Source organism: Phodopus roborovskii, unplaced genomic scaffold (assembly GCF_943737965.1).
Source record: "Phodopus roborovskii unplaced genomic scaffold, PHOROB, whole genome shotgun sequence".
NCBI classification, from domain to species: domain Eukaryota; kingdom Metazoa; phylum Chordata; class Mammalia; order Rodentia; family Cricetidae; genus Phodopus; species Phodopus roborovskii.
This window is the reverse complement of record NW_026126517.1, coordinates 43,546,464-43,569,266: the sequence shown is the minus strand read 5'-3', so window position 1 is coordinate 43,569,266 and position 22,803 is coordinate 43,546,464. Positions and strand designations below refer to the sequence as shown.

At 44.9% G+C, this 22,803-nt stretch overlaps 1 protein-coding gene across 1 annotated transcript in view; it reads left to right on the top strand.

Annotated features, from left to right (window-relative positions):
- Positions 1-22,803, top strand: part of Tln2 (talin 2) — a 401,603-nt gene that overhangs the window by 318,722 nt on the left and 60,078 nt on the right. The window contains exons 33-41 of the mRNA XM_051197857.1: positions 1,081-1,174; positions 3,696-3,785; positions 6,019-6,141; positions 7,407-7,550; positions 9,741-9,902; positions 16,633-16,773; positions 17,251-17,432; positions 19,610-19,742; positions 21,448-21,549. Coding sequence (XP_051053814.1) covers positions 1,081-1,174; positions 3,696-3,785; positions 6,019-6,141; positions 7,407-7,550; positions 9,741-9,902; positions 16,633-16,773; positions 17,251-17,432; positions 19,610-19,742; positions 21,448-21,549 — 1,171 coding nt within the window. The remainder of the gene's footprint in view (positions 1-1,080; positions 1,175-3,695; positions 3,786-6,018; positions 6,142-7,406; positions 7,551-9,740; positions 9,903-16,632; positions 16,774-17,250; positions 17,433-19,609; positions 19,743-21,447; positions 21,550-22,803) is intronic.

Genomic DNA, 22,803 nt, shown 5'->3' with positions numbered 1-22,803 from the left:
GAAGATAGTGTGATATTAGAGGAAGAATAGACCATTGGTCAGTGGAACAGAAGCAGATGCCCACAAACACAGCCAACAGAGTGTAATTACAGAAGCAATTCAATGGAGAAAAGATGGGATCTCAACAGGTTCTGTTAAAAACAGACTTCCATTTGTTCTTAAACTAAAAGCAAAACTGCAGCTTCTGTTTCCTGCCTCGTAGAAACCAACTCAGAACCGAGCTGGAGTTGCTAAATTATCCATAAGCTGGGAGCTTCTCAGAGTGGAACAGAAAAAAAAAAAAAAAAAAAAAAAAAATGAGTTTACCTTATAAGTTCTGAAAATAGAAATACATGTAAAATAATACCAGGAGGGCTGATGCAACCACATTGGTGTCAATTTAAAAAAAAAAAAATGGCTATTTCCAAGACTGGGATTTTGCTATTCAGACCTAGTCATCCACACACCCTTTACTAGAAAGTAGAGATTTAAAGTCTTTGGCAGATTTGAATCTCTGCTTATAGTATTTGGAAATGGCCTAAATATACCAAGGGTGTCTGAAATAGCCTGGCTGGATAAGCTTGTTCCTGAAGACTGCTGCAGAAGGGTCCTGAGAATGGTGTCGGTGCAGTCTTTTTTGTGTTTGCAGCCTCATTGTCACTCATGAATATATCACAAGATAGTCATAATTTCTTAAGGGAACCCTTAGAGCCGCTGAGAAGTCAGACCAGTAATCAGAAGCAAGGTGGGGAGGGAGTCTGCCTTTCCTCTTCCCTGGGGTGTTTTATTTGGGTTGTATAGAGAGAGCTTGTGGGACCTCTTCCCTGGGGTGTTTTATTCGGGTTGTATAGAGAGAGCTTGTGGGACCTCTTCCCTGGGGTGTTTTATTTGGGTTGTATAGAGAGAGCTTGTGGGACCTCTTCCCTGGGGTATTTTATTTGGGTTGTATAGAGAGAGCTTGTGGGACGGGCCTCATGGGGACCATAGCCTAAATAGTCACTTCTTACCTGTGCTGAGGGAAGTGGCTGAAATGTATAAACAAAAAATAGTAAAATAAAACAGTAACACCCAAGCCCACGTTCCTTTCTGTCCCTGCCCTAGAGCTGTGACAGAGAGCATCAATCAACTCATCATGTTGTGTACCCAGCAGGCCCCAGGGCAGAAGGAGTGTGACAATGCCCTGCGGGAGCTTGAGGTGAGTGCCCTGGGAGGCTGCTGAGGATGGGAAGACTCTGTGCCCGTGTCCCTGAGTCTCCTCCTCTGTTTGGCGGCCGTCTCTCTTCATTCTTTACCTTCTGTCTCTTCTCTCCTAGGAGGTACTTTTACTAGTATTCCTTTTCATTCTAGGCCAACACATATTAGTGGTATTGAGTATAGACTGCCAATGAGCAAACTTTGATTATAAAGTGTTAAAGAGATTATTCTCAGGTAGCTGGGAGACATATGGAGGCTGGAACTGTAGCAGTAGCTTAGTTGGTATGGTACTTGCCACAAACAGGAGCACCTGAATTCTAGCCCCATACCACACATAAAGACATTGGGCATGGTGATGGAGAGGTGGAGACAGACCTATCCATGAGGCTTGCTTGCCAGACATCCTGGAGATTTTGTCTCAAAATTGATGGCAGGAGCAATGACACCTGAAGTTGACCTCTGACCTCCACAATGTTGACAGATTTTTCTTTTGGCCAACAGTTCACAAAAAACAAAAAAGTCAATGATACTTATTATTAATTATGAAAGCTCATCTGAATGCTTGGGCTTGTTCCTCTTATAACTTCAAATAACCCATATCTTTTAATCTACGTTCTTTTATGTGGCTCAGTTATCTTTACCCTGTACCTGCTCATATTTTGCATGGCTAGCAAAAGTCTGACTCAGTGGAAATATTCATGGCAGCTTCTAAATGCTTGAGCAAATCCCTGATGATAGTGATAGGCAGGGTCTTAAATGAAAAGGGATCCAACAGGGCAGGACTGAAGCATTTGGAAACTACTGGGAATGGTTCTTTCATGGTGTTCTAGTATGTTCTCTGTTGCTGTGATGAACGCCATAATCAAAAGCAACTTGCAGGAGGAAGAGACTGGTTTAGCTTACAGGCTATAGTTCCTCATTGAAGGAAGCCAAGGCAAGAGCTCAAAGCAGGAACTTGAAGCAGAAATCATGGAGGAATGCTGCATACTGACTTCCTCCCAGGCCCATGTCCAGCTCACCTTTCTTGTACAGCCCAGGCCTATCTGCCTAGTAATGGTGCCACTAATGATGGGCTGGGCCTTCCTACATCAATTAGCAATCAAGAAAATGTCCCAGAGACTTGCCTACAACATAGCCTCAGGAGACAGTTCTTCAGTTGGGGTTCCTGTTGTAATCCAGGCAAACCTGGCCCTGCCTCTCACCCACTTGCTCATGGTAGGTGTATGTACCCTGGCCCTTTAAGAGGAAAACTCCACCCAGTTCTGCTCTCTCTTTCCTGCAGTCCCTCTGAAGGGGCAGACAGAACTTTTCCAGGCCCCCTCTTCTTCTCTCCCTCTCTATCTCCCCCCTCCCCCTTCCCTTTCTAATAAAACTGCTCACTTAAGCTCTGTCGGCCTGGCATGTTTGTCCTGGTCCATGGTCACCCTTGTGAAATAAGAGTTCCTTCTTTCTAAGTGTTGACAACCAAAATGAGCCATCACGCGTGGGCTGTTTTCTGCTCTAGCATGCTCTTTTCGCCTTAAAAATATTATGACACTAGCCTGGGTATTTGTGCTTTGAAAGTATCCTTGGTTGCCAATCTGGTGGCTTCTAACAGGATCACTGGTACTGAAAACGTTTTAGCTAAGAAAAGGTTTTCAATGAAGTAAGCTCATGCCTTTGTGTGGCCCTTTTTCCTATGTCTTTAAGTGGATGTGCATCCATTATCCATCATCCTACGTGCATCCTTTGGAATTGGGCTGTTTTGTCATTTTGTTGACTGTGTCCCTAGAGGCTGCTGGCTCCTAGCACGCAGTCTGCTGATGAGCAGATCCAGGATCCATCCCTGGGCTGTCAGTCACTGGAGGAACTCCTTATGGGTGGCAGTCCAAGTCTTTGCACTGAAAGAGCTGGTGACAATTTCTACTGATTTGGAGAGACAGAGAAACAGACCTCTACCTATTTCCTCAATGGGTAGATAAATAAGAGTAGACATTTTCTGTATTGTTTAAATCAATAACAAATGAACCATCCCAATGGGTCATCTTTAGGAATTACTTTCTTCCATTTACTTCCATTAGAAGGTCCCAGAACTGAAATATTGAGTCCTTCTTAACCACAAAGGAGTGAATGAATGTGCTCTTGGAAACTAAGCTCTTCAGAGTTACCCAGTGGAGAAATTCTGTTAGCCAACCATGAATATGTTACTTTGCATTAACTTTGAATTTCCTTTTAGAAGGCCCCCTGCAGACAACAGGTTTCTCCCAAACTGAACTGATACCAACTCCTGGCAATGGTAGCCTGAGGCTCCCACTCCTGTCTTTTTTTTTTTTTTTTTTTTCTTTTTCTTCTTCTTCTTCTTCTTTTTGCTGGCAGGAAATCTGAAGTCTTGACACCCTGATCTGAGTTCCTCCTTTGACCCTGAATGAATGAGCAACGCTGGCCTTTGTCCTAGTCCAGCAAGGGGTAGTAATGGTTGCACTTCACAGTACATCTTCTTCTGTGCCCCTGGCTCACTTTCTAAGTTGTGTTCTCCTTTGTAGACTGTCAAGGGGATGCTGGAAAATCCTAATGAACCTGTCAGTGACCTCTCTTACTTCGACTGCATTGAGAGTGTGATGGAAAATTCCAAGGTGAGCCTTTCTGTGTTAGTTGCTTTCCTTACTGAAGTAATATCTATCAAAAGGCAACCTAAAGAAGGAAGGGTTTCTTTTGGCTTAAATTTAAAGGTACAACATGATAAAAAGAACATGAGGCAGTTTAGTCACACCATATCCACAACAAAGAAGCAGAGAGAGATGAATGCTGGCCTTGAGCCAATTTCTCCTTTTTATGAAGTTCAGGACCTCAGGCCTGTGAATAATACATCCACACTTAGGGTGGGTCTTCCCTTGTTAATTAACACAGTCTAGAATCTCCCTCCCAGACATGCCCAGAGCCTTATTTCTTTGATGAGCCTAGAGCCTGTCAGGTTGACAATTGGTATTAACCATCGCACTGTCTGGATCAACACTGCTCCTCAGTGGGGAGAAACTGAGAAAGCTTTGCGTGCACCTACCTCACCCCTGGGTAACCCAATATGGGGAAACCGTGTCATTCTCCACCTTGCTCACATGTCTTTCAACACTCAAGGTATCATAGAACCTTGTAGAAAGCTTGGGAAACACCAGCTGCCAGACCCCAGCCCCAAGATTTGAGCTCTATGTGTTTTTGAGGGATTCCCCATCCTGTCTTTGAGAACCACAGTTTATATCACATTGTGATCCAGTCATGTGTTGTCTCTATTGGAGGCTGAACTGCTGTGGAAATTCCTCCTATGACCTTGGCTTTCATGAAAGGCCCTTGTTCATATTTTGTTCTGTCCAATCATAGCATACATTTTTGAGGGGAGTAAATATTAAGGGGATATTGAGTGGTTGGAAAGAAAAGTTTTGAAAAAGTACCGTGGCTTCTAGGCCTTTCTCCATCTTTCCACAGTAAAAGCTGACTCCTTACTAGTTAGCTGGGTGATGTGGCAGTTAAGAAAAAGCAATGGTAAGAGAGCCCTTTGCTGAGGTGCCAGAGAGACAATTGGGGGTTGGACTTTTGCTACCTGACTTTGGTTCTGGGACCCATGCATGCTGCGTTTCCATCAATCCACCTTGGCATTGATGATGTCATGAGGGCTCAGTTTGTATTGGGCTAAGACAACAATACCCTCTGTTCAGCAACTGTCATGGAACAAAGGACTATCTAAATGAGGGTGCATATGATTTAAATACTTAATTCCGAAGTTTCCTTTTTTTTTTTTTTTTTTGAGAAGGGGCCTCAAGTAGCTCAAGCTGGCCTTGAACATGCCATATCGGATGACCTTGAGCTCCACCTCCTAACTGCTGGAATTGCAGGCAGACACCACTATAGCTGGTTCCTTTGGTGGTGGGTTATTTAACCTGAGGCTTCATACATGTTAGGCAATCACTCTACTGACTGAACCTAGCCCCAGCCCAGGAAGGGCTGCTTCTGGGTTAGGAGAGGGGGTGGAACACTATACTTACAAACACTCCCCAGCTGATTTGCTCTGCACATCTTTATGTAAAATCGGTTATTTTGTATATAAGAAATTATAGTAATTTATTTTGTTTCCTCTCCAAAGTGGCTTATTGTCTCAGGAAGAACCCTGTACCATATTTGAGACTTACAGTGCCATCTCTCACCCAAGGCTGAACACTTTCTACTCCATCATCTATGGCCCTGGGGAGTACAAACTCTCCTCCTGGCACATGCCAGGATGACATGCCCACAGAGGACAGGACACCAGGTTTGGGATAGATGCTCTGCTCTGCCCATGTGACCTTCTATATGATCTTTAGAGGGCATGTGACCGTGGATTGCACACTGACGTGAAAGTCCTTATTAGCCATTATGAGGCCAAAGAAAGAATGTACCAAAGCATTTCAAAACAAGTCTAACTACTTAAAATATTTAGGAAATAACTTACGTAAATTTTCAGTTGATAAATTAATCATGCAAGGAGTACTTCAAGTCCAGCTCCCTGAGTGTGATTTTATGCTCTTAGAAGTAAAGTAGTTCTCAGATTGGGCCATGTGCCCATGAGAGGCTTTGTATACATTCTACCTGATCGTTTGCGTGTATTGATTGTACCTCCTGGAGATACTGATAACCTTTGGATGCAAGGTTTATTCTTTTATTATTTATTTATCTTCATTGAACAAAAATAGTGTAATTCTCTTGAACCTCTCTTGGGCACAGTAACGGCAAAGATGACAAATATTTTAAATTAAATAGCCTTGAGTATTAAAGCCACAGCATCACTCCTGCAGCCTTGGGTTGGAATAAAAGCTCAATGACTGATTGCTGTTTTTGCAGGTTCTGGGCGAGTCAATGGCAGGGATTTCACAGAATGCCAAGACTGGGGACCTCCCTGCCTTCGGGGAATGCGTAGGGATTGCATCCAAGGCTCTCTGTGGGCTGACAGAGGCAGCGGCCCAGGTGAGAGCCAGTCCCCTGTCCATCCCTCCTTTCCACCTTATACCCTAGGACACAGCACAGACCCCCTTAGGGAGACCTGCTGCAGCTCCTCCATGCACAATACAGGAACCATGGGAAGACTGATGGCTTCTGGGTGAGAGGGGCATATGTGCAGAATACTGGCCAGTGCTTCCATGCAGGATTGGCGAGGACATGAGTATTGCAGATGCAGCATACAGAGGTCAGGGACAGCTTTTAAAGCCAGTGTTCTGGGTCCTAAGTAAATTGTTCCATGGAGAATAACTGCTAAATAATTAAATTGTCCCAAATCTTAGAATTGCCACATACTTTTGAACTAAAGGAAGAAACAACAACAAAAACAAGACCCTGCCATGCAGAGCTGCCTTCCCCAGGCTGACCTGTGTTCCTTCTCAATCATGATTGAGCCCATATAACAGACATTGCAGAGATGCCAGTATTTATTGTGAAGGGTTTATCATTGATGGTTAACTTGAACTTGGGAGATTTTACCTAAAAATAAACTTCCCTTGTTGGAAGAGAATATTCTCAACCTTCACCCCTCCACTCAAACCACAAACTCATCTATTAGTTACTTCCTAGCACAGGCAAAGGGAACCCAAAGAAACAGCCTTTTCCGGGAGGGTCCTGTTGGGAATCAAATGCTACCTTGTTGCTTTTTGGGTTTTGATTTGTTTGTTTGTTTTGTTTCCTTTTGTTTTCTGAGTCTTCTCATTCTCATTGATTGCCTAAGCCAAGACTCTAACAGCTGTTGGAGTTAGAGACCTAAACAAGGACGGTTAAGCTGTGTTATGAAACCTTTGGATAGCAAAGGCCTAAGATAGACTGACTCAGAAGCTCCCTGTGTCAATCTGCACCAGCTTTCTTCTGACTACAAGCCAGAGTCAGCTTCACTGTAAAGGCAGTGTATCCTCGTGGTCAGACGATGGCTGCCAGAGCTGTGCGGACTAGGTCCATGCCCCACAGAAGAGTGTCTCAAAGGCTTTCTCTTAAGAACAAGGAGGCTTTGTCCTCTGGTGCCTGCAGCAAACTCCTGATGGTATGTCAAACTGGCATAGGCTTGTCTGTCACCATGCCCTCATTGGTGAGAGGGATGGGCTTACTTTGTGAAGTTTGCACTAAGAAGCACCTGAGCTTGCCAGCTGCGTGTGTACCAAGGACCATTTTGTACACTGTAGACCATTGTCTCCCAGGGCCTCATGGAGGACCATGGAACCTGAGGTGTGCTTTTGATTTTCCTTTTCCAGGCTGCGTACCTGGTTGGCATCTCTGATCCAAACAGCCAGGCAGGCCACCAAGGCCTGGTAGATCCCATCCAGTTTGCCAGGGCTAACCAGGCGATCCAGATGGCATGCCAGAACCTGGTGGACCCTGGCAGCAGCCCGTCACAGGTAACAAGGAAGGGTGATGGGGTATATGGTCATTACTGGGTGGGCGGTGGGAGGTGGGCAAACAAGCAGAGAATCCTGTGCCTTCAGAGCTTGCAAACCCAGATGACTACAGCTGTGCAGATGACTGTGCAGATAATGACTATCCTTGCTTCATTTCTATTGCTGTGATGAAATGCCGTGGCATAAGGCAGAGGAGAAAGTGGCCCATTCATCTTAAAATTCCAGGTTTCGGTCCATCATTGTAGGGAAGTCAGGGCAGGACTTCCAGCTGCTAGTTACATCATACCTTACTGAAGAGCAAAGAGAGAACATGCATGCCTCTGCTCAGCTTGCTTTCTCTGCTCTTACACAGTTCAGGACCTGAACCCAGAGAATGGTACCTTCCGTTTCCAGGCATCAACTAAGTCCATCAAGACAGTCCCCACAGGCATGCCCACTGAGACTCTTCCCCAGGTGATTGTAGGTTATATCAGGTTGACAAATGAACTAGTCATCACAATGACCAGGAAAGTATAGAAAATTCGGTAAAGGCAGAAATATGCAAAGGCTTACATCTAAAATTCTAGGATGCAACAGAGTAAAGGAACCCAACAGGACTCATGAGGAGTTTTGAGGCTGTTTATTGACAGTTTGTTCTCTGCTCAACACTAAGGAGTCTGTGTAAGTGAAATCTGACCTTTGTCCCCTTTGGTCCTTACTCCATTGGGCAGTTTGATTGGGATGCGATGTCAAGATATGAGATTGTTCCAGTTTCTGTTGCTGTGGTAAAACACTACAAAGAAAAACAACTTGAGAGCAGAAAGTGTTTATTTCAGCCTCCATTTCTAGGTCACAGTCCATCATAGAGGAAATATCGTGGCAGGAACTCAAATAGAAAGCATAAAGAAAGGCTGTTTACTGCCTCACTCACTGGCTTATGCTCAACTTGCTTTCTCATATAGCCCAGGCCTACCTGCCTAGAGATGGTGCTGCCTACAGATTGGCTGGGCCCTCACACACCAGTTCTCAATTGAGACACTCTGTCAAAGACGTGGCCACAGGCCAGTCTAGTTGAGGAAGTTCTTCCTCAACCCAGATGACTCTTGGTTGTGTCAGGTTAGCAATAAAAACTAAGCAAGACAGGAATGCACCAGGGTAAGTGTGACAAGTTATCTCAGGTCACTTCAGAGAGGACAGCACTAACAAGCTCAGAGTTGAGGTCAGAATCCACAACACAGCAGGGTGCCAAAGAAACACTTGAGGACCATCTAGTGTGTGCCACTTATCATGATGCTCCTCTTGTCACAGAGATCTGGTTATGTTGGGAAGTAGTCTGTACTGAAAAGAAAGAGGACCGTGTGCTGTGGGCTACCAGAGGCAGACTTGTGTGCCTACTGTGAACTTAGGCCAACATGCTTAAGGCAGTCCCAAAAAATCCAAGAAGACAGTACTAGGCTTACAGACCAGAGTGTATAATCAAATGCACCTGAGCCCTTGCCTGTCTAGCCTCCACCGAGGGAAGTCTATGCCTTCAAGTGAGTACCTGAGTTGAGGATAGGGATGGAGTTGATAGATGGCCCACAGACTCCTAGTCATCACCCCCGAGGGAGCTGCGTATCTGGTGCTTATTGTATCCATCTCAACCTGAGTTCTCCAAGTAGTTGGCCACTAACAAAATGTAGCTATTAATCATTAGAAAAATAGCTAGTCCAAGTAGTGTTGGCCTGTAAGTATCTGATGCATGCCAGATCTCAAAGACTTGGCATGAACAAAACCTTAAAATGTCTCATCGCTGTAAACTGGTTATGATGAACTATCTTGGATGCATTGAGTTAAATAAACTATATTACTTAAGTTAATTTCTCTTGTGTCTTCTACTCATTTTAATGTGCCTATTGGAAAACTTTAAATCAGGTGTCTTAGGTCTTGGCTTGGAGCCTGGACTGTAGGGGTTCCAAAGACTAGCTGACCATATCCCCTTTAAGACTGGGGCCAGCACACTCCTGCTACAGCACCTCCTTCCCTTTTCTATTTTCATTCTCTCTTGCTTCGTATTTCTTGCTTTTTCCTTTCTCGGGTGACTTTAGGGACAGCAGAACTAGACAGACGATACTACCCAGATTCTAGACATGTGAGTGGCAGAGAAACCCAAACGTCTCTGCACTGAAGTATGTGTGGTGCCCACACCCAACCTAGCTCTGTGCTTTGTAGGTTCTGTCGGCTGCCACCATTGTTGCCAAGCACACCTCAGCTTTATGCAATGCCTGTCGCATTGCCTCATCCAAGACAGCCAACCCTGTGGCCAAGAGGCACTTTGTCCAGTCAGCCAAGGAGGTCGCAAACAGCACCGCCAACTTGGTCAAGACCATCAAGGTAGGTCCTTGTATTGCAGATCTAGTTGATCACTATACAAAGCTGAGAGAGAAGTGGGGCTGAGGCTTTATCTCCTCAGATACATGAATGGTAAGGAGTATCCTTGAAGTCATGGTTAAGAGGGGTTGCTTTCTAATCAGGAGTTATCCACCAAGAAGGCCCAACCAACTACATCTCCACTCACCTCCAAGGTGGTAGGAGAGAGCCACTCCCAATTCAGTAGCTAGGAGCTTAGGGTTTGAAATTAGGGGCTTCTCTTGGTGCTGTGTGTGGGTAAAGCATACTTAAATTCAATTTACTTGGTGTGATTTTGAGTGGTCAGGTAGAAAGGGTTGTGCCATTGTTGCTAGAGACTTTAGAACCAAAAGAAGATCTGGAGGGGAAAGGAAATGGGAAATTATAAAAGCAACTGCATTTTAAAAAACCACAGATGGCCCAGTGAGTAAAGTGATTGCCATACAGACATAAGGACCTGTGTTCAGATCTCCACAACCCATGTCAAAGCATAACACATTAGTGCATGTCTATATTCCCAGCACTCCTACAGCAAGATGGGAAGCAGAGGCAAGAGAATTCTTTGGAAGCTCATGGACCCGCTAGCCTGGTTGATGTGCATACTGGCAAAACAACAAAAGAGATTGTGTCTCAAGAAATAGCTTAGAAGGGGCGGACCCACACCTAGATCCGTCCATCCTCTCAACTCTGCATGTGCACTGTGGTTTATTCATGGCCACACTGACACATGCTAACATGCATATACATACGTAATTATCTCCCCTATGACATCCATGTTGTTTATAAATGTTTAGGTTTTTTTCCCCCTTAAAGTGTCAACTTTATTTATTTATTTATTTTTTTAATAGAGCATTCTGTCTTCCCAAAGACAATCATCGTTGTGTGAAAGTGTGTCAGGAGGCAGGGTTGGTCAGGTAGTGGTCTTTTAGGTGGGTCCTTTAAGCTAGAACCGTGCACATATCAGACAGCTGACCTCGTGGCAAACAGCCAAAACCTAGAGAGCAAACCACAAACACACAGCCCAGTATCATCCCAGGCCCCTCCCCCAGCCTTCAAAGGAACATTGTTGTGAGCGCAAGATAGCAGTTCTCTGTGAACCTTGTGGTGCTGAAGCAAAAGGGACTGGTTTTTTGTTGCTTGGTTTGTTTGTTTATGATTTGGGGTGGTGCTGGGGATCAAACCAGTGGCTTTGTGCATGTTGGGTAAATGAAACGAGGACATGACCACCCAAGGTATGCTTGAGGAAACAATTTTTATTGTAGATATGAAGGAAGAGTACAGCCAGAAGCGTCTGAAGAGTTCATACTGAACGGGGGTGGGGTGGGGGGGAAGCATGGGAGGAAGAGAGGAGAGAGAGAGAGAAGAGAAAGAGGACAGTCAGACCAAGAGGAGCCAAGGACCCAGAGAAGAACTGAGAGAAAGAATGGCTGAATTGGCAGGGTTATATAGGAAAGAAAAGCTAGGGGGAAGGGAAGCGAACCCTCTGGGGTACAGGGCTAGGAAGGGTTAGGGCAGGGGCTGTGGTGAGAATAGATGAGGTACTTAGTGAGCCTGAAAGTCTTTGTGCCTTTTGGTAGTTGATGGCCACCACAGTTAGCCATTTGTTCCAGGTTTCTTTGGGATCTGACACTAGACACTTGCTCTCCCACTGGATAGCTAGCACCCCCAGCCTGACTTCAGTAAAAGGGTCTACAATCTTACTGTAACTTGACCTCATTTTCTTTTTGCCGTGAAAATCGCTATATGATCCCATGGAGAAGTCAGTCACGGAATGAGCCTTGCAGAGGTCAAAAGAAAGAGCATCCATCCAGCCTGCAGCAGCTGGAAGCTGGCTGGTGAGAGCTGGGCCAGTTCGCCCAGTCAGGGGCTCCATAGCTGTTTCAACAAAGAGTCATTTTAAAAACAAACAAAAGCTCCATGTGTTTGAAAGCAACAAGAAACTAGATGGAAAATGCATAAACAAATTAAATCCAGTGTCCTGGTGCTCTGGGATCCTTGTGGCAGCTCATCTCCCTCGCCATGGTAGTTCATGACATTAGCAATTAACAAACTTACACTTTAGCCGGGCATTGGTGGTGCATGCCTTTGGTCCCAACACTCAGGAGACAGAGACAGGCAGATCTCTGTGAATTTGAGACCAGCCTGGTGTACAGAGCTAGTTCTAGGGCAGGCTCTGCAGAGAAACCCTGTCTCAAAAAACCAAAAAAAAAAAAAAAAAAAAAAAAAATGTTTTAAGTATGTATTTTATGCTTTGTAGATATCAATCATTTCATCCACACAGATACTCTATTTGTCATGCCCATCTTGCTGATGGGGAAGTGGGTCATAAAGAGGTTAGATAACTGCCTAGATAAAGCAGCCAGTAAATGACAGATGAGAATTCAAGCCCAGGCCCCAGAGCCCCTATTCTCAGTCCTGGAGTGATGTTGGACTCTTTGGAACAGAGGCAATGAACTCATCCCTCCTGCATAGGGAAAAGGCCCTGGCTGTGTGTACAGAGTGTAAGTTTGGGAGTTGGGGTGGAAAGGACAATGTAGTTAAAAGCTGTGATGTCATTGTTGCTTACTGCATAATAAACTTCTTAGTTAAACATCTGGGGGAGGGGAGACTTCAGAAACTCTTGCAGCCTCTCTCTCCTGCATCTTCTCTTTCCTGTAGCCTCTCTCTCTGTGTGTCTCTCTTTCTCTCTCTCCCTCTCTTCTGCAGCCCCTCCCCTCTCCTGCAGCCTCTCTCTCCTGCTGCCTCCTTGGTTTTAAATTCTGTTCTGTCTGTTAAGATTGAATCTTCTTTCACATTCTTCTCACAGTGTCAGCCCCTCTTCAATTTCCTGCAGCAAATAAGCCCTTGTGATGGTCCAAAAGATAGGCCTATGGGAAGCATCAGAGGAGGAGAGCCGGGTGATTATAATGTGGGGCACATAAAGCCTGTGTCCCATGAGCGTCACTGCAAACCGGCATCAATATAAGGGGAACAGAAATGAACCTATTGCCCCAGCTTGTCAAAGTGTGGCCAGAGTTTTCAATTTCCAATGTGGCAGGGTTTGCTGGCCAGTCTGAGCATTGCCTTTCTTTTCATTCACTAATAAGAAAATGGCAGAGGTTATTTTCTTGGTGCCCCGTGCTCTGTACTGAATGGATTTCCTATTCAAAAGAATGGCTAGGTATCCTTCGAAACAGAAAAACAAGTGGCTCCTTAATTTCCTGAATAACAGATAACAGTGTCACAACTGCATGCTTTTGCTGTCTTTGGCTCCTTTGTGTGTGTTTGATTTGCACCAGGCTATGCCCAGGCATAAGCTCAGCTCCCACACCCTTCCAGCCATGAAGAAGGGAGCAAACAGCATGCTACTGGGACCTGAGATCTCTACTGATGACATTCCTTAAACTTCCCAAGCACAGCCCAGCAAGAACCCACTTCAGTCTGTCTCCTGCCAGGGAGGGCTCTCAGTGCCAGGGGGGTTGCAAGGACACTAGCTGAGTTTCTCACTCCATTATGCTCATTACCTACCCTTGAATCAGATGTGTGGAATGGAATGTTATTTTAAATGTGCAGCCACTCAGGTTTGAGTGCCAAGTGGAAATTATGCAACCCCGGCTTTTGTTTTGCTGAGAAGTTGAAGTTTGGCCTTGTGGTTCAGTGCAGAGTGAGTGCTCAGATTTTTGCAATTAGGCACTTCCAGTGAGTGCTGCGGACACCCGATCCAGCTCTCTCTAATTGAATTTGACCTGGCTGTAAGTATATTTTCTTGGTCATCCATACGTTTGGACTGCTAAAGCAGAGTTCTTCAGATTGGGGCTGGGAATCCTGTGGGACATCTTAGGCCTTGCTGTCTTTGTTAGAAAGAAGAGAGTTGGCATCTCAGGTGATGGTTTGAGACGTGACCAAGAAGTAGAGGGACTGAGTAAATCATGTCGTTTTTCCAGGTGGTAATTTTACTGGGAAAAGCAGATGGGTGTTCAGTGGTTTTTAAGGGCCTCTCTAGCCCTTAAGTCTTTGAATGCTTCCCCCACATGCCTGGGAGGTTAGACTGAAGACACTGGGAGTCCTGAGCTAGAGGTATGGGGTGCTCTTTTCCACATGGTTTTGAATATGCAACCAAGTGAACTTTCCCCTTTGGCAAAGAAGACATTCTGTGATATGCAATGGACACAAGGAAGCATTTGTGGCTGCTCAGCATTTCACTGTGGGGCTGACCTGTGTCCATTTTACCTAGGTAGGCTCAGTCATACCCAGAGGAAACAAACTTTAGAAGTGAAATAATAGCTTTACAGATCTTTTCTGATGCCAAATGCTTCCCCTTTTTTTTTTTTTTTTTTTTTTTTTTTTTTTTTTTTGAGGAAATAGGAAATAGCTTGTGTGTCTGTGTGACAGGGTTTCTCTGTGTAGCTTTAACTGTCCTGGAACTCACTTTGTAGACCAGGCTGACGTCAAACTCACAGCAATCCCCCTGCCTCTGCCTCCCAAGTGCTGGGATTAAAGGCGTGCACCACCACCACCACCCAATGGCTTTCCTTTTTGAAAGCCAAAGCAGGTGGGTGATGTAGGTTTCGGCTGCGCTAGCCCATGTTATTCAGTGACCTGTCCTATGAGTAGCAATGGGCTCCATGAGATGTGTTATCAGGATCTGTGCTGAGCCAAAGAAATAATCCTCTTGGCATCCCATTTGTCCATGTTTGAGGCTGTACCGCTGAGAATGGTTTCTTCAGATTTACTTCAAGCTTTACTTCAGATTTACTTTTGGTTTGTGTACGTTCGAATGAAGGTTGGTGGCCTGGCTAGATGTTCTCCATCCTTGCACACAGAGAAGGAAGGAGGTCTGTCTTTTAGGTGAGAGGAAGAAAGGAAACTACCCAGGCAACTTGTGACTTGTGGAGCTGGTACCCAAGCTCCTTGGACTCCAAAGTTCACTATGACCATCCTCCTACTTCACTCATTTTCCTGTCCTGGGACCGTTTATATCAGGCACCTGCCAGGTGGCATCCACCATGCCTCCCACTGGTAATCCCAGCTTGCTCTGAGGCTTGGCAGCACCCAACCTCAAGGAGACTGTAATGTAAATAGCACAGTGAGATCAGCACTCTGAGGCAACCCCTTTCTGTATGGCCAGAGCCTGCAATGTGGATTTAACATTTAGTGAGTACAGGAGAGCAATTAGAGGTGGGGCCATGCATGTAAGCAAGAAGTAACAGGCATTTGTTAAGGTCTCCAATGGGCCTGGAAGAATGGCTGAATCCAAGAGGTTAGAGTAGGGTCAGGGTCCGTTGGGTGAGAGAAGCCAGGCAAGCTAGGCACTATAATTACTGAGGATGGTAAGTGAGTGGGCTCATGGGAATGCCTCTGAAAATATTAGCATTGTGACTATGTAATTATTATCCCAAGCTGCCAAGGCCTGGCTGGAATGCTGTTGTTATTCAGAAGTAGCCTTCAGACCTACAGTGCCTGCCTCCTCTTGCCTTACTGAGAAACAGCTCACTCCTACCTCAGACCCAGCTGCTCAGATAATGCCAGTGCCTCTTGGTTTGTTTGTTCGCTAATTGTCTAAGTAGGCTTTTATATATTGCTCATAAGGATTAAATTAAAAGTTTAATTGGTCATTTAACAAGGAAATTTGCATTCTTCTGCAAGCATAGCTGCCTTCTCCATGTAGCCTTCTGCTAGAAGATAGGCAGTGTAGCTGCTTCATGGCCTGTTTTGTTCTTGAAGAGTTGGAGCCAGGGTTCAGGGAACCTTGACCTCAAGTATTAACCCTTTGTAAGGCAGCTTGGCATGTATCCCAGGCCACATCTTGGATCCTCACCAAGCTGCCCATGAATCTACAATGTGACTGATTGCTTAGTCCTCTTGTGTTGCCTGCTGCTAATTAAATAAAGATGAGGCATGAAATAAATAGAGGAGAAACACATCATGTCTCAAGCTAAACATACTGAGTAACAATAGCTAGATTGAGAAATAGAACCTAACCAGCACTGGGAAGTCACCTCTGCCCTGACTATGTGTACCTACTGTCCCCGCTGATCCAGGGTGTCAGCCAGTGTCTAACACACTAGTTAGTTTTTCCTGGTTTCGCACTTTCATGAATGGAATTGTGTAATAGGGGTGTGTGTGTGTGTGTGTGTGTGTGTGTGTGTGTGTTAGGAATTGCCCATTTGGTTGGGTAGGTCTAGTCTATTCCTTTGCATTGGATTCTGTTGTCTTCATTCCAAGATGTTGGTCTTTCAGGGATAGCCTTAGATGTAGAACTTAGGAAAGTTGGAAGTGTGAGGGACTAGAGATTTAATCTGGAGTAGACTCCGGTTTTCATTCCCAGAAACAAAAGAGGTGGGGGCAGGGAAGACAGGCTGGTCAAAAGTATCATACCATGCAAAGGATCTCTGTCATTTGTGAGGGAATGGACTTAGTGGAGAGGATTCCAAGAGGGTCCCATCTCAGAAGTGGAAGAGAAAGTGGCATGGCAGCCAGGTGTGACAGCATGGCTGGAGGGAGTGAAGGGTGACGGCAAGACTGCTGTCCTGAGAGCTGCACACCTACATTATCCCTTAGGATGGCTACCCGAGCCTCTCTGGTTGGCAGCAGGGTCAGTGGCTCCAATTGCTTCTTACTTGTTAAAGAGTAGCATTCCCATTGAACTGTCCTCCCTTGCTGGGAGGTGACTTCTGTGGCTTAGGAATGATAGGTGTTTGTCAGTGGGATGGAATCTCCATTTCTTTCCCATTAGGCCCTGGATGGGGATTTCTCTGAGGACAACCGCAATAAGTGTCGTATTGCTACCACACCCCTGATTGAAGCTGTGGAGAACCTGACAGCATTTGCATCAAACCCTGAGTTTGTCAGCATTCCTGCTCAGATCAGCTCTGAGGTAGGGGAGTCTACAGCAATCATAACTTTAGAGTCATGGGCTAATTCTGTATGAAGTAGAATGAGCATGGGTAGGTAAAATCCCAAATGACCTTGTGTCAGCACCCTGTGGACTGTGTTAAGTCATATTATAGTAATTGTATTTTAAAGCACTAAGTACTGTGTTATGTACACAGTACATTGCTATGCTGAGTTACTATGGATGGTGCTTCATGCACAGTTGTTAAGCTCAGTGAATGTCTATCTTTAAGAAATAATAACGATATTGAGAATAATCTCTGGGATTGGGTCTGATCCTCTCACGAAGTGTGTCATACTCAACGTTTTTATTTAAGAAAAGAAATATATATTATTTAATGAACAAGCCTGGGCCCACATTACCCCAATCTAGACCCTTTCTGTTAGCTGGTTTCCCTCTGCGAGGTAAAAGTGCTGACTAAAAGAATAATACTTTCACTTCTCCATTGGTTGGTTGTAGGGCTCCCAGGCACAGGAACCAATCTTGGTCTCAGCTAAGACCATGCTGGAGAGCTCATCGTACCTCATCCGCACTGCACGCTCTCTGGCCATCAATCCCAAAGATCCACCCACCTGGTCTGTGTTGGCTGGACATTCCCATACCGTGTCTGACTCTATTAAGAGTCTCATCACATCTATCAGGTCAGTTTCTCATCTAGAGGGAGCTCCCAGCCTTCATCTGAAGGGGGGGGTGGAGATTTCCAAATAATGTTGCTCATTACTATAATGGCTAATCTTGGTTAACAACTTGACACAAACTAGAATCACCTGGGAAGAGGGAACTTCAGTTGAGGAATTGTCTCCATCATATCAGCCTATGGATATATCTGTGGGGCATTTTCTTTATTGATGATTGACGTGAGAGAGCCTAGCCCACTGCAGGTGGGTCTGGCCTATATAAGAAATGTAGCTGAGCAAGCCAGTAAGAAGCATTATTCCATGGTCTCTGCTTCAGTTCATGCCTCTATAAGTTCCTCTGTTGAGCTTCTGCCCTGCTTCCCTTAATGATGGTCTGTGACCTGTAAGATAAGTTTTCTTTCTTCCCCAGGAGGTTTATCACAGAAACAGAAAAGCAAACTTAAGAAAATTACAATCACATCTTTATTATGTCCTTGTGATCTATGATAGTACTGGCCACACAGCAAATCTAAGCACCTAGTATAAACCAGATATTATTCTAAATATTTTACCTACATTACCTTTTATGATCATCACATTTTAAAGTAGGTATTATCATTGTTTCCAGTTTAACTACTGTGAAGTTTTGGGCAAGAGAACTTAAAGGATGTCCTCATAGTTACCCAAAGCCTCCAGTCCTAGCCCTTCTAACCATCACACTGAATTTCCAACTCTTAAGGGCTCGGAGAGCTCTACTGTTCACATCCTTTTAGTCTGATAATAAGACTAAAAGGAATATTCTACAGCCCATACTAACTTTGGGTTATCCCAGATTAATCCTGACCTTCTTGGCTATACACAAAAGCTGAGAAAATAACATTTCTCAAGTTGACCAAAATGAATACCTTATACATGGAGTGTGTTTGTTCCTTAATTACAGTATTTTACTTCTTAATTGCTTAATTAAACCTTTTCTTTATGTATTGCAGAGAAAAAATTTTTAATGCTTTAACTTTTACTGCAACCAATAAGTTTATGACCAGTATACACTGTAGAACACTTAGCGTATTTACAATATAAATGATCCTGAGTGTACATTATAGAACACTTAGCGTATTTACAATATAAATGATCCTGAGTGTACACTATAGAACACTTAGTGTGTTGCAATATAAATGGTGCTGGGTGTACTTTGTAGAACACTTAGTGTATTGCACTATAAATGGTGCTGAGTGTACACTGTAGAACACTTAGCATATTTACAATATAAATGATCCTGAGTGTACATTATAGAACACTTAGCGTATTTACAATATAAATGATCCTGAGTGTACACTATAGAACACTTAGTGTGTTGCAATATAAATGGTGCTGGGTGTACTTTGTAGAACACTTAGTGTATTGCACTATAAATGGTGCTGAGTGTACATTATAGAACACTTAGTGTGTTGCACTTTAAAAGGTGTTGAGTGTACCCTTTAGAACACTTAGCGTGTTGCAATATAAATGGTGCTGTACTTATTTTCCAGTGGCTGGAGAGATGGCTCAGTGGAGAGTTACTTGCTATAGAAGCATGAGGGCCTGAGTTTGAATACTTAGACCCATATAAAAATCCAGGCCTGGGTGTGTCCTTATATCCTAGAACTCTGGGAGACAAATACATGAGGATTGATGGGGCTTGCTGGCTGCCACAGTAGCCCCAGGTACAGAAAGAAACCCTGTCTTCAGGAACTAACACAGAAAATGATAAAGTAGAACACTTGACTCCCTCTTACGGTCTCCATGTGCTGATGTTTGCAAAAACTTGTACACAACTGGACACATACACCACACACTTGTGTATACACACACACACACACACACACACACACACACACACATTTTTTTCCCCTTAATGTTTAAGTGGAAGAAGCAGCCAAGTGCAAATTGTTTCCTTTACAATTGCCTACTAATAGCCTGAGAAGAAGGGGAAGATTCTATTCTTCTGCTAGAAACAGAACTGTGTCAGGTACAACTCTTAATTAGGAAATGCATGGGCTCTGTACCAGGATTTGCTGGGCAAGCTTCAGAGATGCACTGTTCAGTGGAAGTGGTCATGTAGACAGGGAACAGAGGCTCATGGCCCACCGGTACAGGAACATGATGTGACAGGTTTAATTAAGCCTTGGGAACTTTTGTTTGATTTATTCTGTCCATTTTAGGGACAAAGCCCCTGGGCAGAGGGAATGTGACTACTCCATCGATGGCATCAACCGCTGCATCAGGGACATTGAGCAGGCCTCCCTGGCAGCAGTCAGCCAGAGCCTGGCCACGAGGGATGACATCTCTGTGGAGGTAGGCTGGGGCTTTGTCATCTACCCTGGAAACTCCAGAAATGGGAGTAAATGTCTCTAATGCCGGAGTGAGATGATGGTTGGAACCAACCAGGAAATCAGGGGAGAGAGTGGGACAAGTGCTCAGAAGAGAAAGAAGGTGTGGAGAAGAGCATACTGTAAAGAAGAATGTTCAAATGGGGCTGAAATTTGCAGGAAAATGACAGTGTTGGGGAATTCTGTGCCCACACATGGACTACAGTGTTCAGGTGCACACATCATTGGAGCAGGCCTGGGCATGCAAAGCTTGAACACTTCTGGCCACATTTTGTGTCTGCACTTTTTGGCCAAGTTTGGCATTAAACTCTAATGCGATTAATCCATCCAGAGGTAAAGAGCTGTGACCTAAGTCATTCTTTATCTCATGTGTGTGTGTTGGGGGGGAGTGGCTTAGTACCTACAATTAGGGCCTCTCCAGAACTTGAAGCTCACCCTCAGCTAGGCTGGCTGGCCAGTGAGTCCTCAGGATCCACCTATCTCCACCATGTCCCCCACTCCCTGCTCTTGGTTGTAACACTCAGGTCCTTGTGCTTGCAGAACATCCACTTTACCCCTGAGCATCTCCCCAGCCTCGCTTTACTGTTCTTGGTGGTCTCTCTTGAGTTGATTGCTGTCCATGCAAAGTTGACAATTCATACTTATTTCTCTACTAAGAGCACAGCAGCCAACATTCAGAAGGCATTTAGTTTGCATGGATGATATGGTTACCTTACTGCCATAGATTTAGGCATAATGAGCTTTGTCCCTGTTCTCTGAGTAATGGACCTAGAGCTAAGCATTGCCCATTTTCTTTACTATAGCTAGTTACCTGTTGTACTTCAACTACACACACACACACACACACACACACACACACACACACACACACACACTCACTCCAAGGAAATGAAGAGCAGGACTAAGCATTGTAATTAAAATACTAGAATTAGTATTTTAAGCCTGTTCTTAAAAGCGTACATACATACAGTGAACTTGAATGAAGTGTGTGTGTTGATGACATGTCAGCAGACCATATCCTTTCAGTAGCCCCCAGGTAGTCTGGCTTTCCTGCCCTGTCTCTTAACATCCTGAATTCATTTCGTTGGAGCAGAGAGGTGAAACCATCTCAGACCTGACAAGAAATACCTTGAGTGTCATTTCCAATATTTGCCTACAAGTCACCAGGGACAGTGAGCAGAGTCTGACTAAGCTCTGATGGAGTCCACCTGGTGTCTTCTTGGTACCATCAGGGAAGCCTTCAGAGAACTGGGCACATTTCCACATCACCCTTTCCCTCCTCTTTAAGTTCTGAGAACATCAAGACCTGGATGTTCCCTAATGATCTGTCTCCATTTGGACCAAGTTGCCTCTCCTTGGAAAGTACAGCTATTGCACATTCCCACTAATCATGCTGTATAACCTACCATGAAGACACCACCAGCATCATTCATCAGGGCTTGCAGGAATGAAGCCAATGAGAAACACATCTCTCAGGCTTGCCTCAGCACTGCTCATCTGAGGAATAGGGATCTTACTCTGGGGAGCAAGCGAGTCAAGGAATGGAAGACCAGGGAGCCTCCAGACATTCTGATTTCATTCGGGTCCCCTTGTCCTTCATAGAGGGCTTTTCAGAATGACACAACGCCATAGGGAACTACTGTCAAATGACCTTGACAATTTTCTGTCAGGCCCTGCAGGAGCAGCTGACCTCAGTGGTCCAGGAAATTGGGCATCTTATTGACCCCATTGCCACAGCAGCTCGAGGAGAAGCTGCCCAGCTGGGACATAAGGTAATGTGCAAGCAGGGAATCCTGCTAAGAGAGAGACTGTGTGTGTGTGTGTGTGTGTGTGTGAGAGAGAGAGAGAGAGAGAGAGAGAGAGAGAGAGAGAGAGAGAAAGAGAGAGAATGTGTGTGTGTGTGTGAGAGAGAGAGAGAAAGAGAGAGAGAGAGTATGAGGGTAGTTATCATTATTCACAAAAGCCTATGCCCAGGGTTTTCCTGTGTTTTAATTCAGTCTCTCTCACAGTGCCCATGAACTTGGTGCTGTCTCCAATCCCACTTTACAGCTGAATAAACTGACAGTATGTAAAGAAATCTGTGTCAAATTCTCAAGAGGATAATAGCAGGGACAGTCCAAATCCAAGGGACCCAAGGCTAGGAATATCGTTCTTCATGGCCTGGTCCTGCTTATCTCCCTGAGGATGCTGGGCATTAGTTTAGTTGAGATATTTCACTTCCCCTACCACAACTCTTTGACTTATTGCACCTGTATTAGTAAAGTTAATTCCTAATCAAGTAAGCCTAGAGAACCCACAGGATTCTAATGCATTCAACATTTTTAGCAACCTGGGGGAATAAGGTTTATTTTGGCTTAAAGTTCCAGATGGGCATAATCCATCGTGGCAGCAAAGGCATCATGACAGCAGGAGTATGAGCCAGCCTGGCAGTCCAGGAGCAGAGAGATCATATTTCATTGGCACACAGGAAGCAGACAGAGAGAACAGAAAGTGGGGCCAGGCAGTGGATCCCCAGAGCCAGCCCCAGTGACATACTTCCTTTAGCAAGACTCCCATCTTCTAGAAGTTGTAAAACCTTACAAAGAGTGCCACCAAGTGGGGATCAAGTGTTAAACATAGGAACCTGTGAGGGACATTTCCCATTCAAGCCGCCACAGTGTCCGGCTGCTTTGGTGACGAACCCAGCATCATTCATGGGAAGGGATAAGTCCTGTGCCCGTGTGCAGTGCTGCCTGTGCTTGCTCAGGCTAGGACCTCCACACCGGGACAAAGCAAGCAGCAGGGAACCAGGTCCACCTGTGCTTGGCTTGCTTTAAGATGCACACAGAGAGGTTTGGGGAAGTGTCTCAGGTAAAGTTCTTGCTATGCCAGCATGAGAACCCGAGTTCAGATCCCCAGCACCCTCATAGCTGGCGGCAGTGGTACACACCTATAACCCCAGCACAGAGAAGGCAGCTTTTTTTATTTTCCCAGGTTGATCCAAACAAAGTAGTGAAATCATTTTGCTTTTATTCCATTCCCAAAGT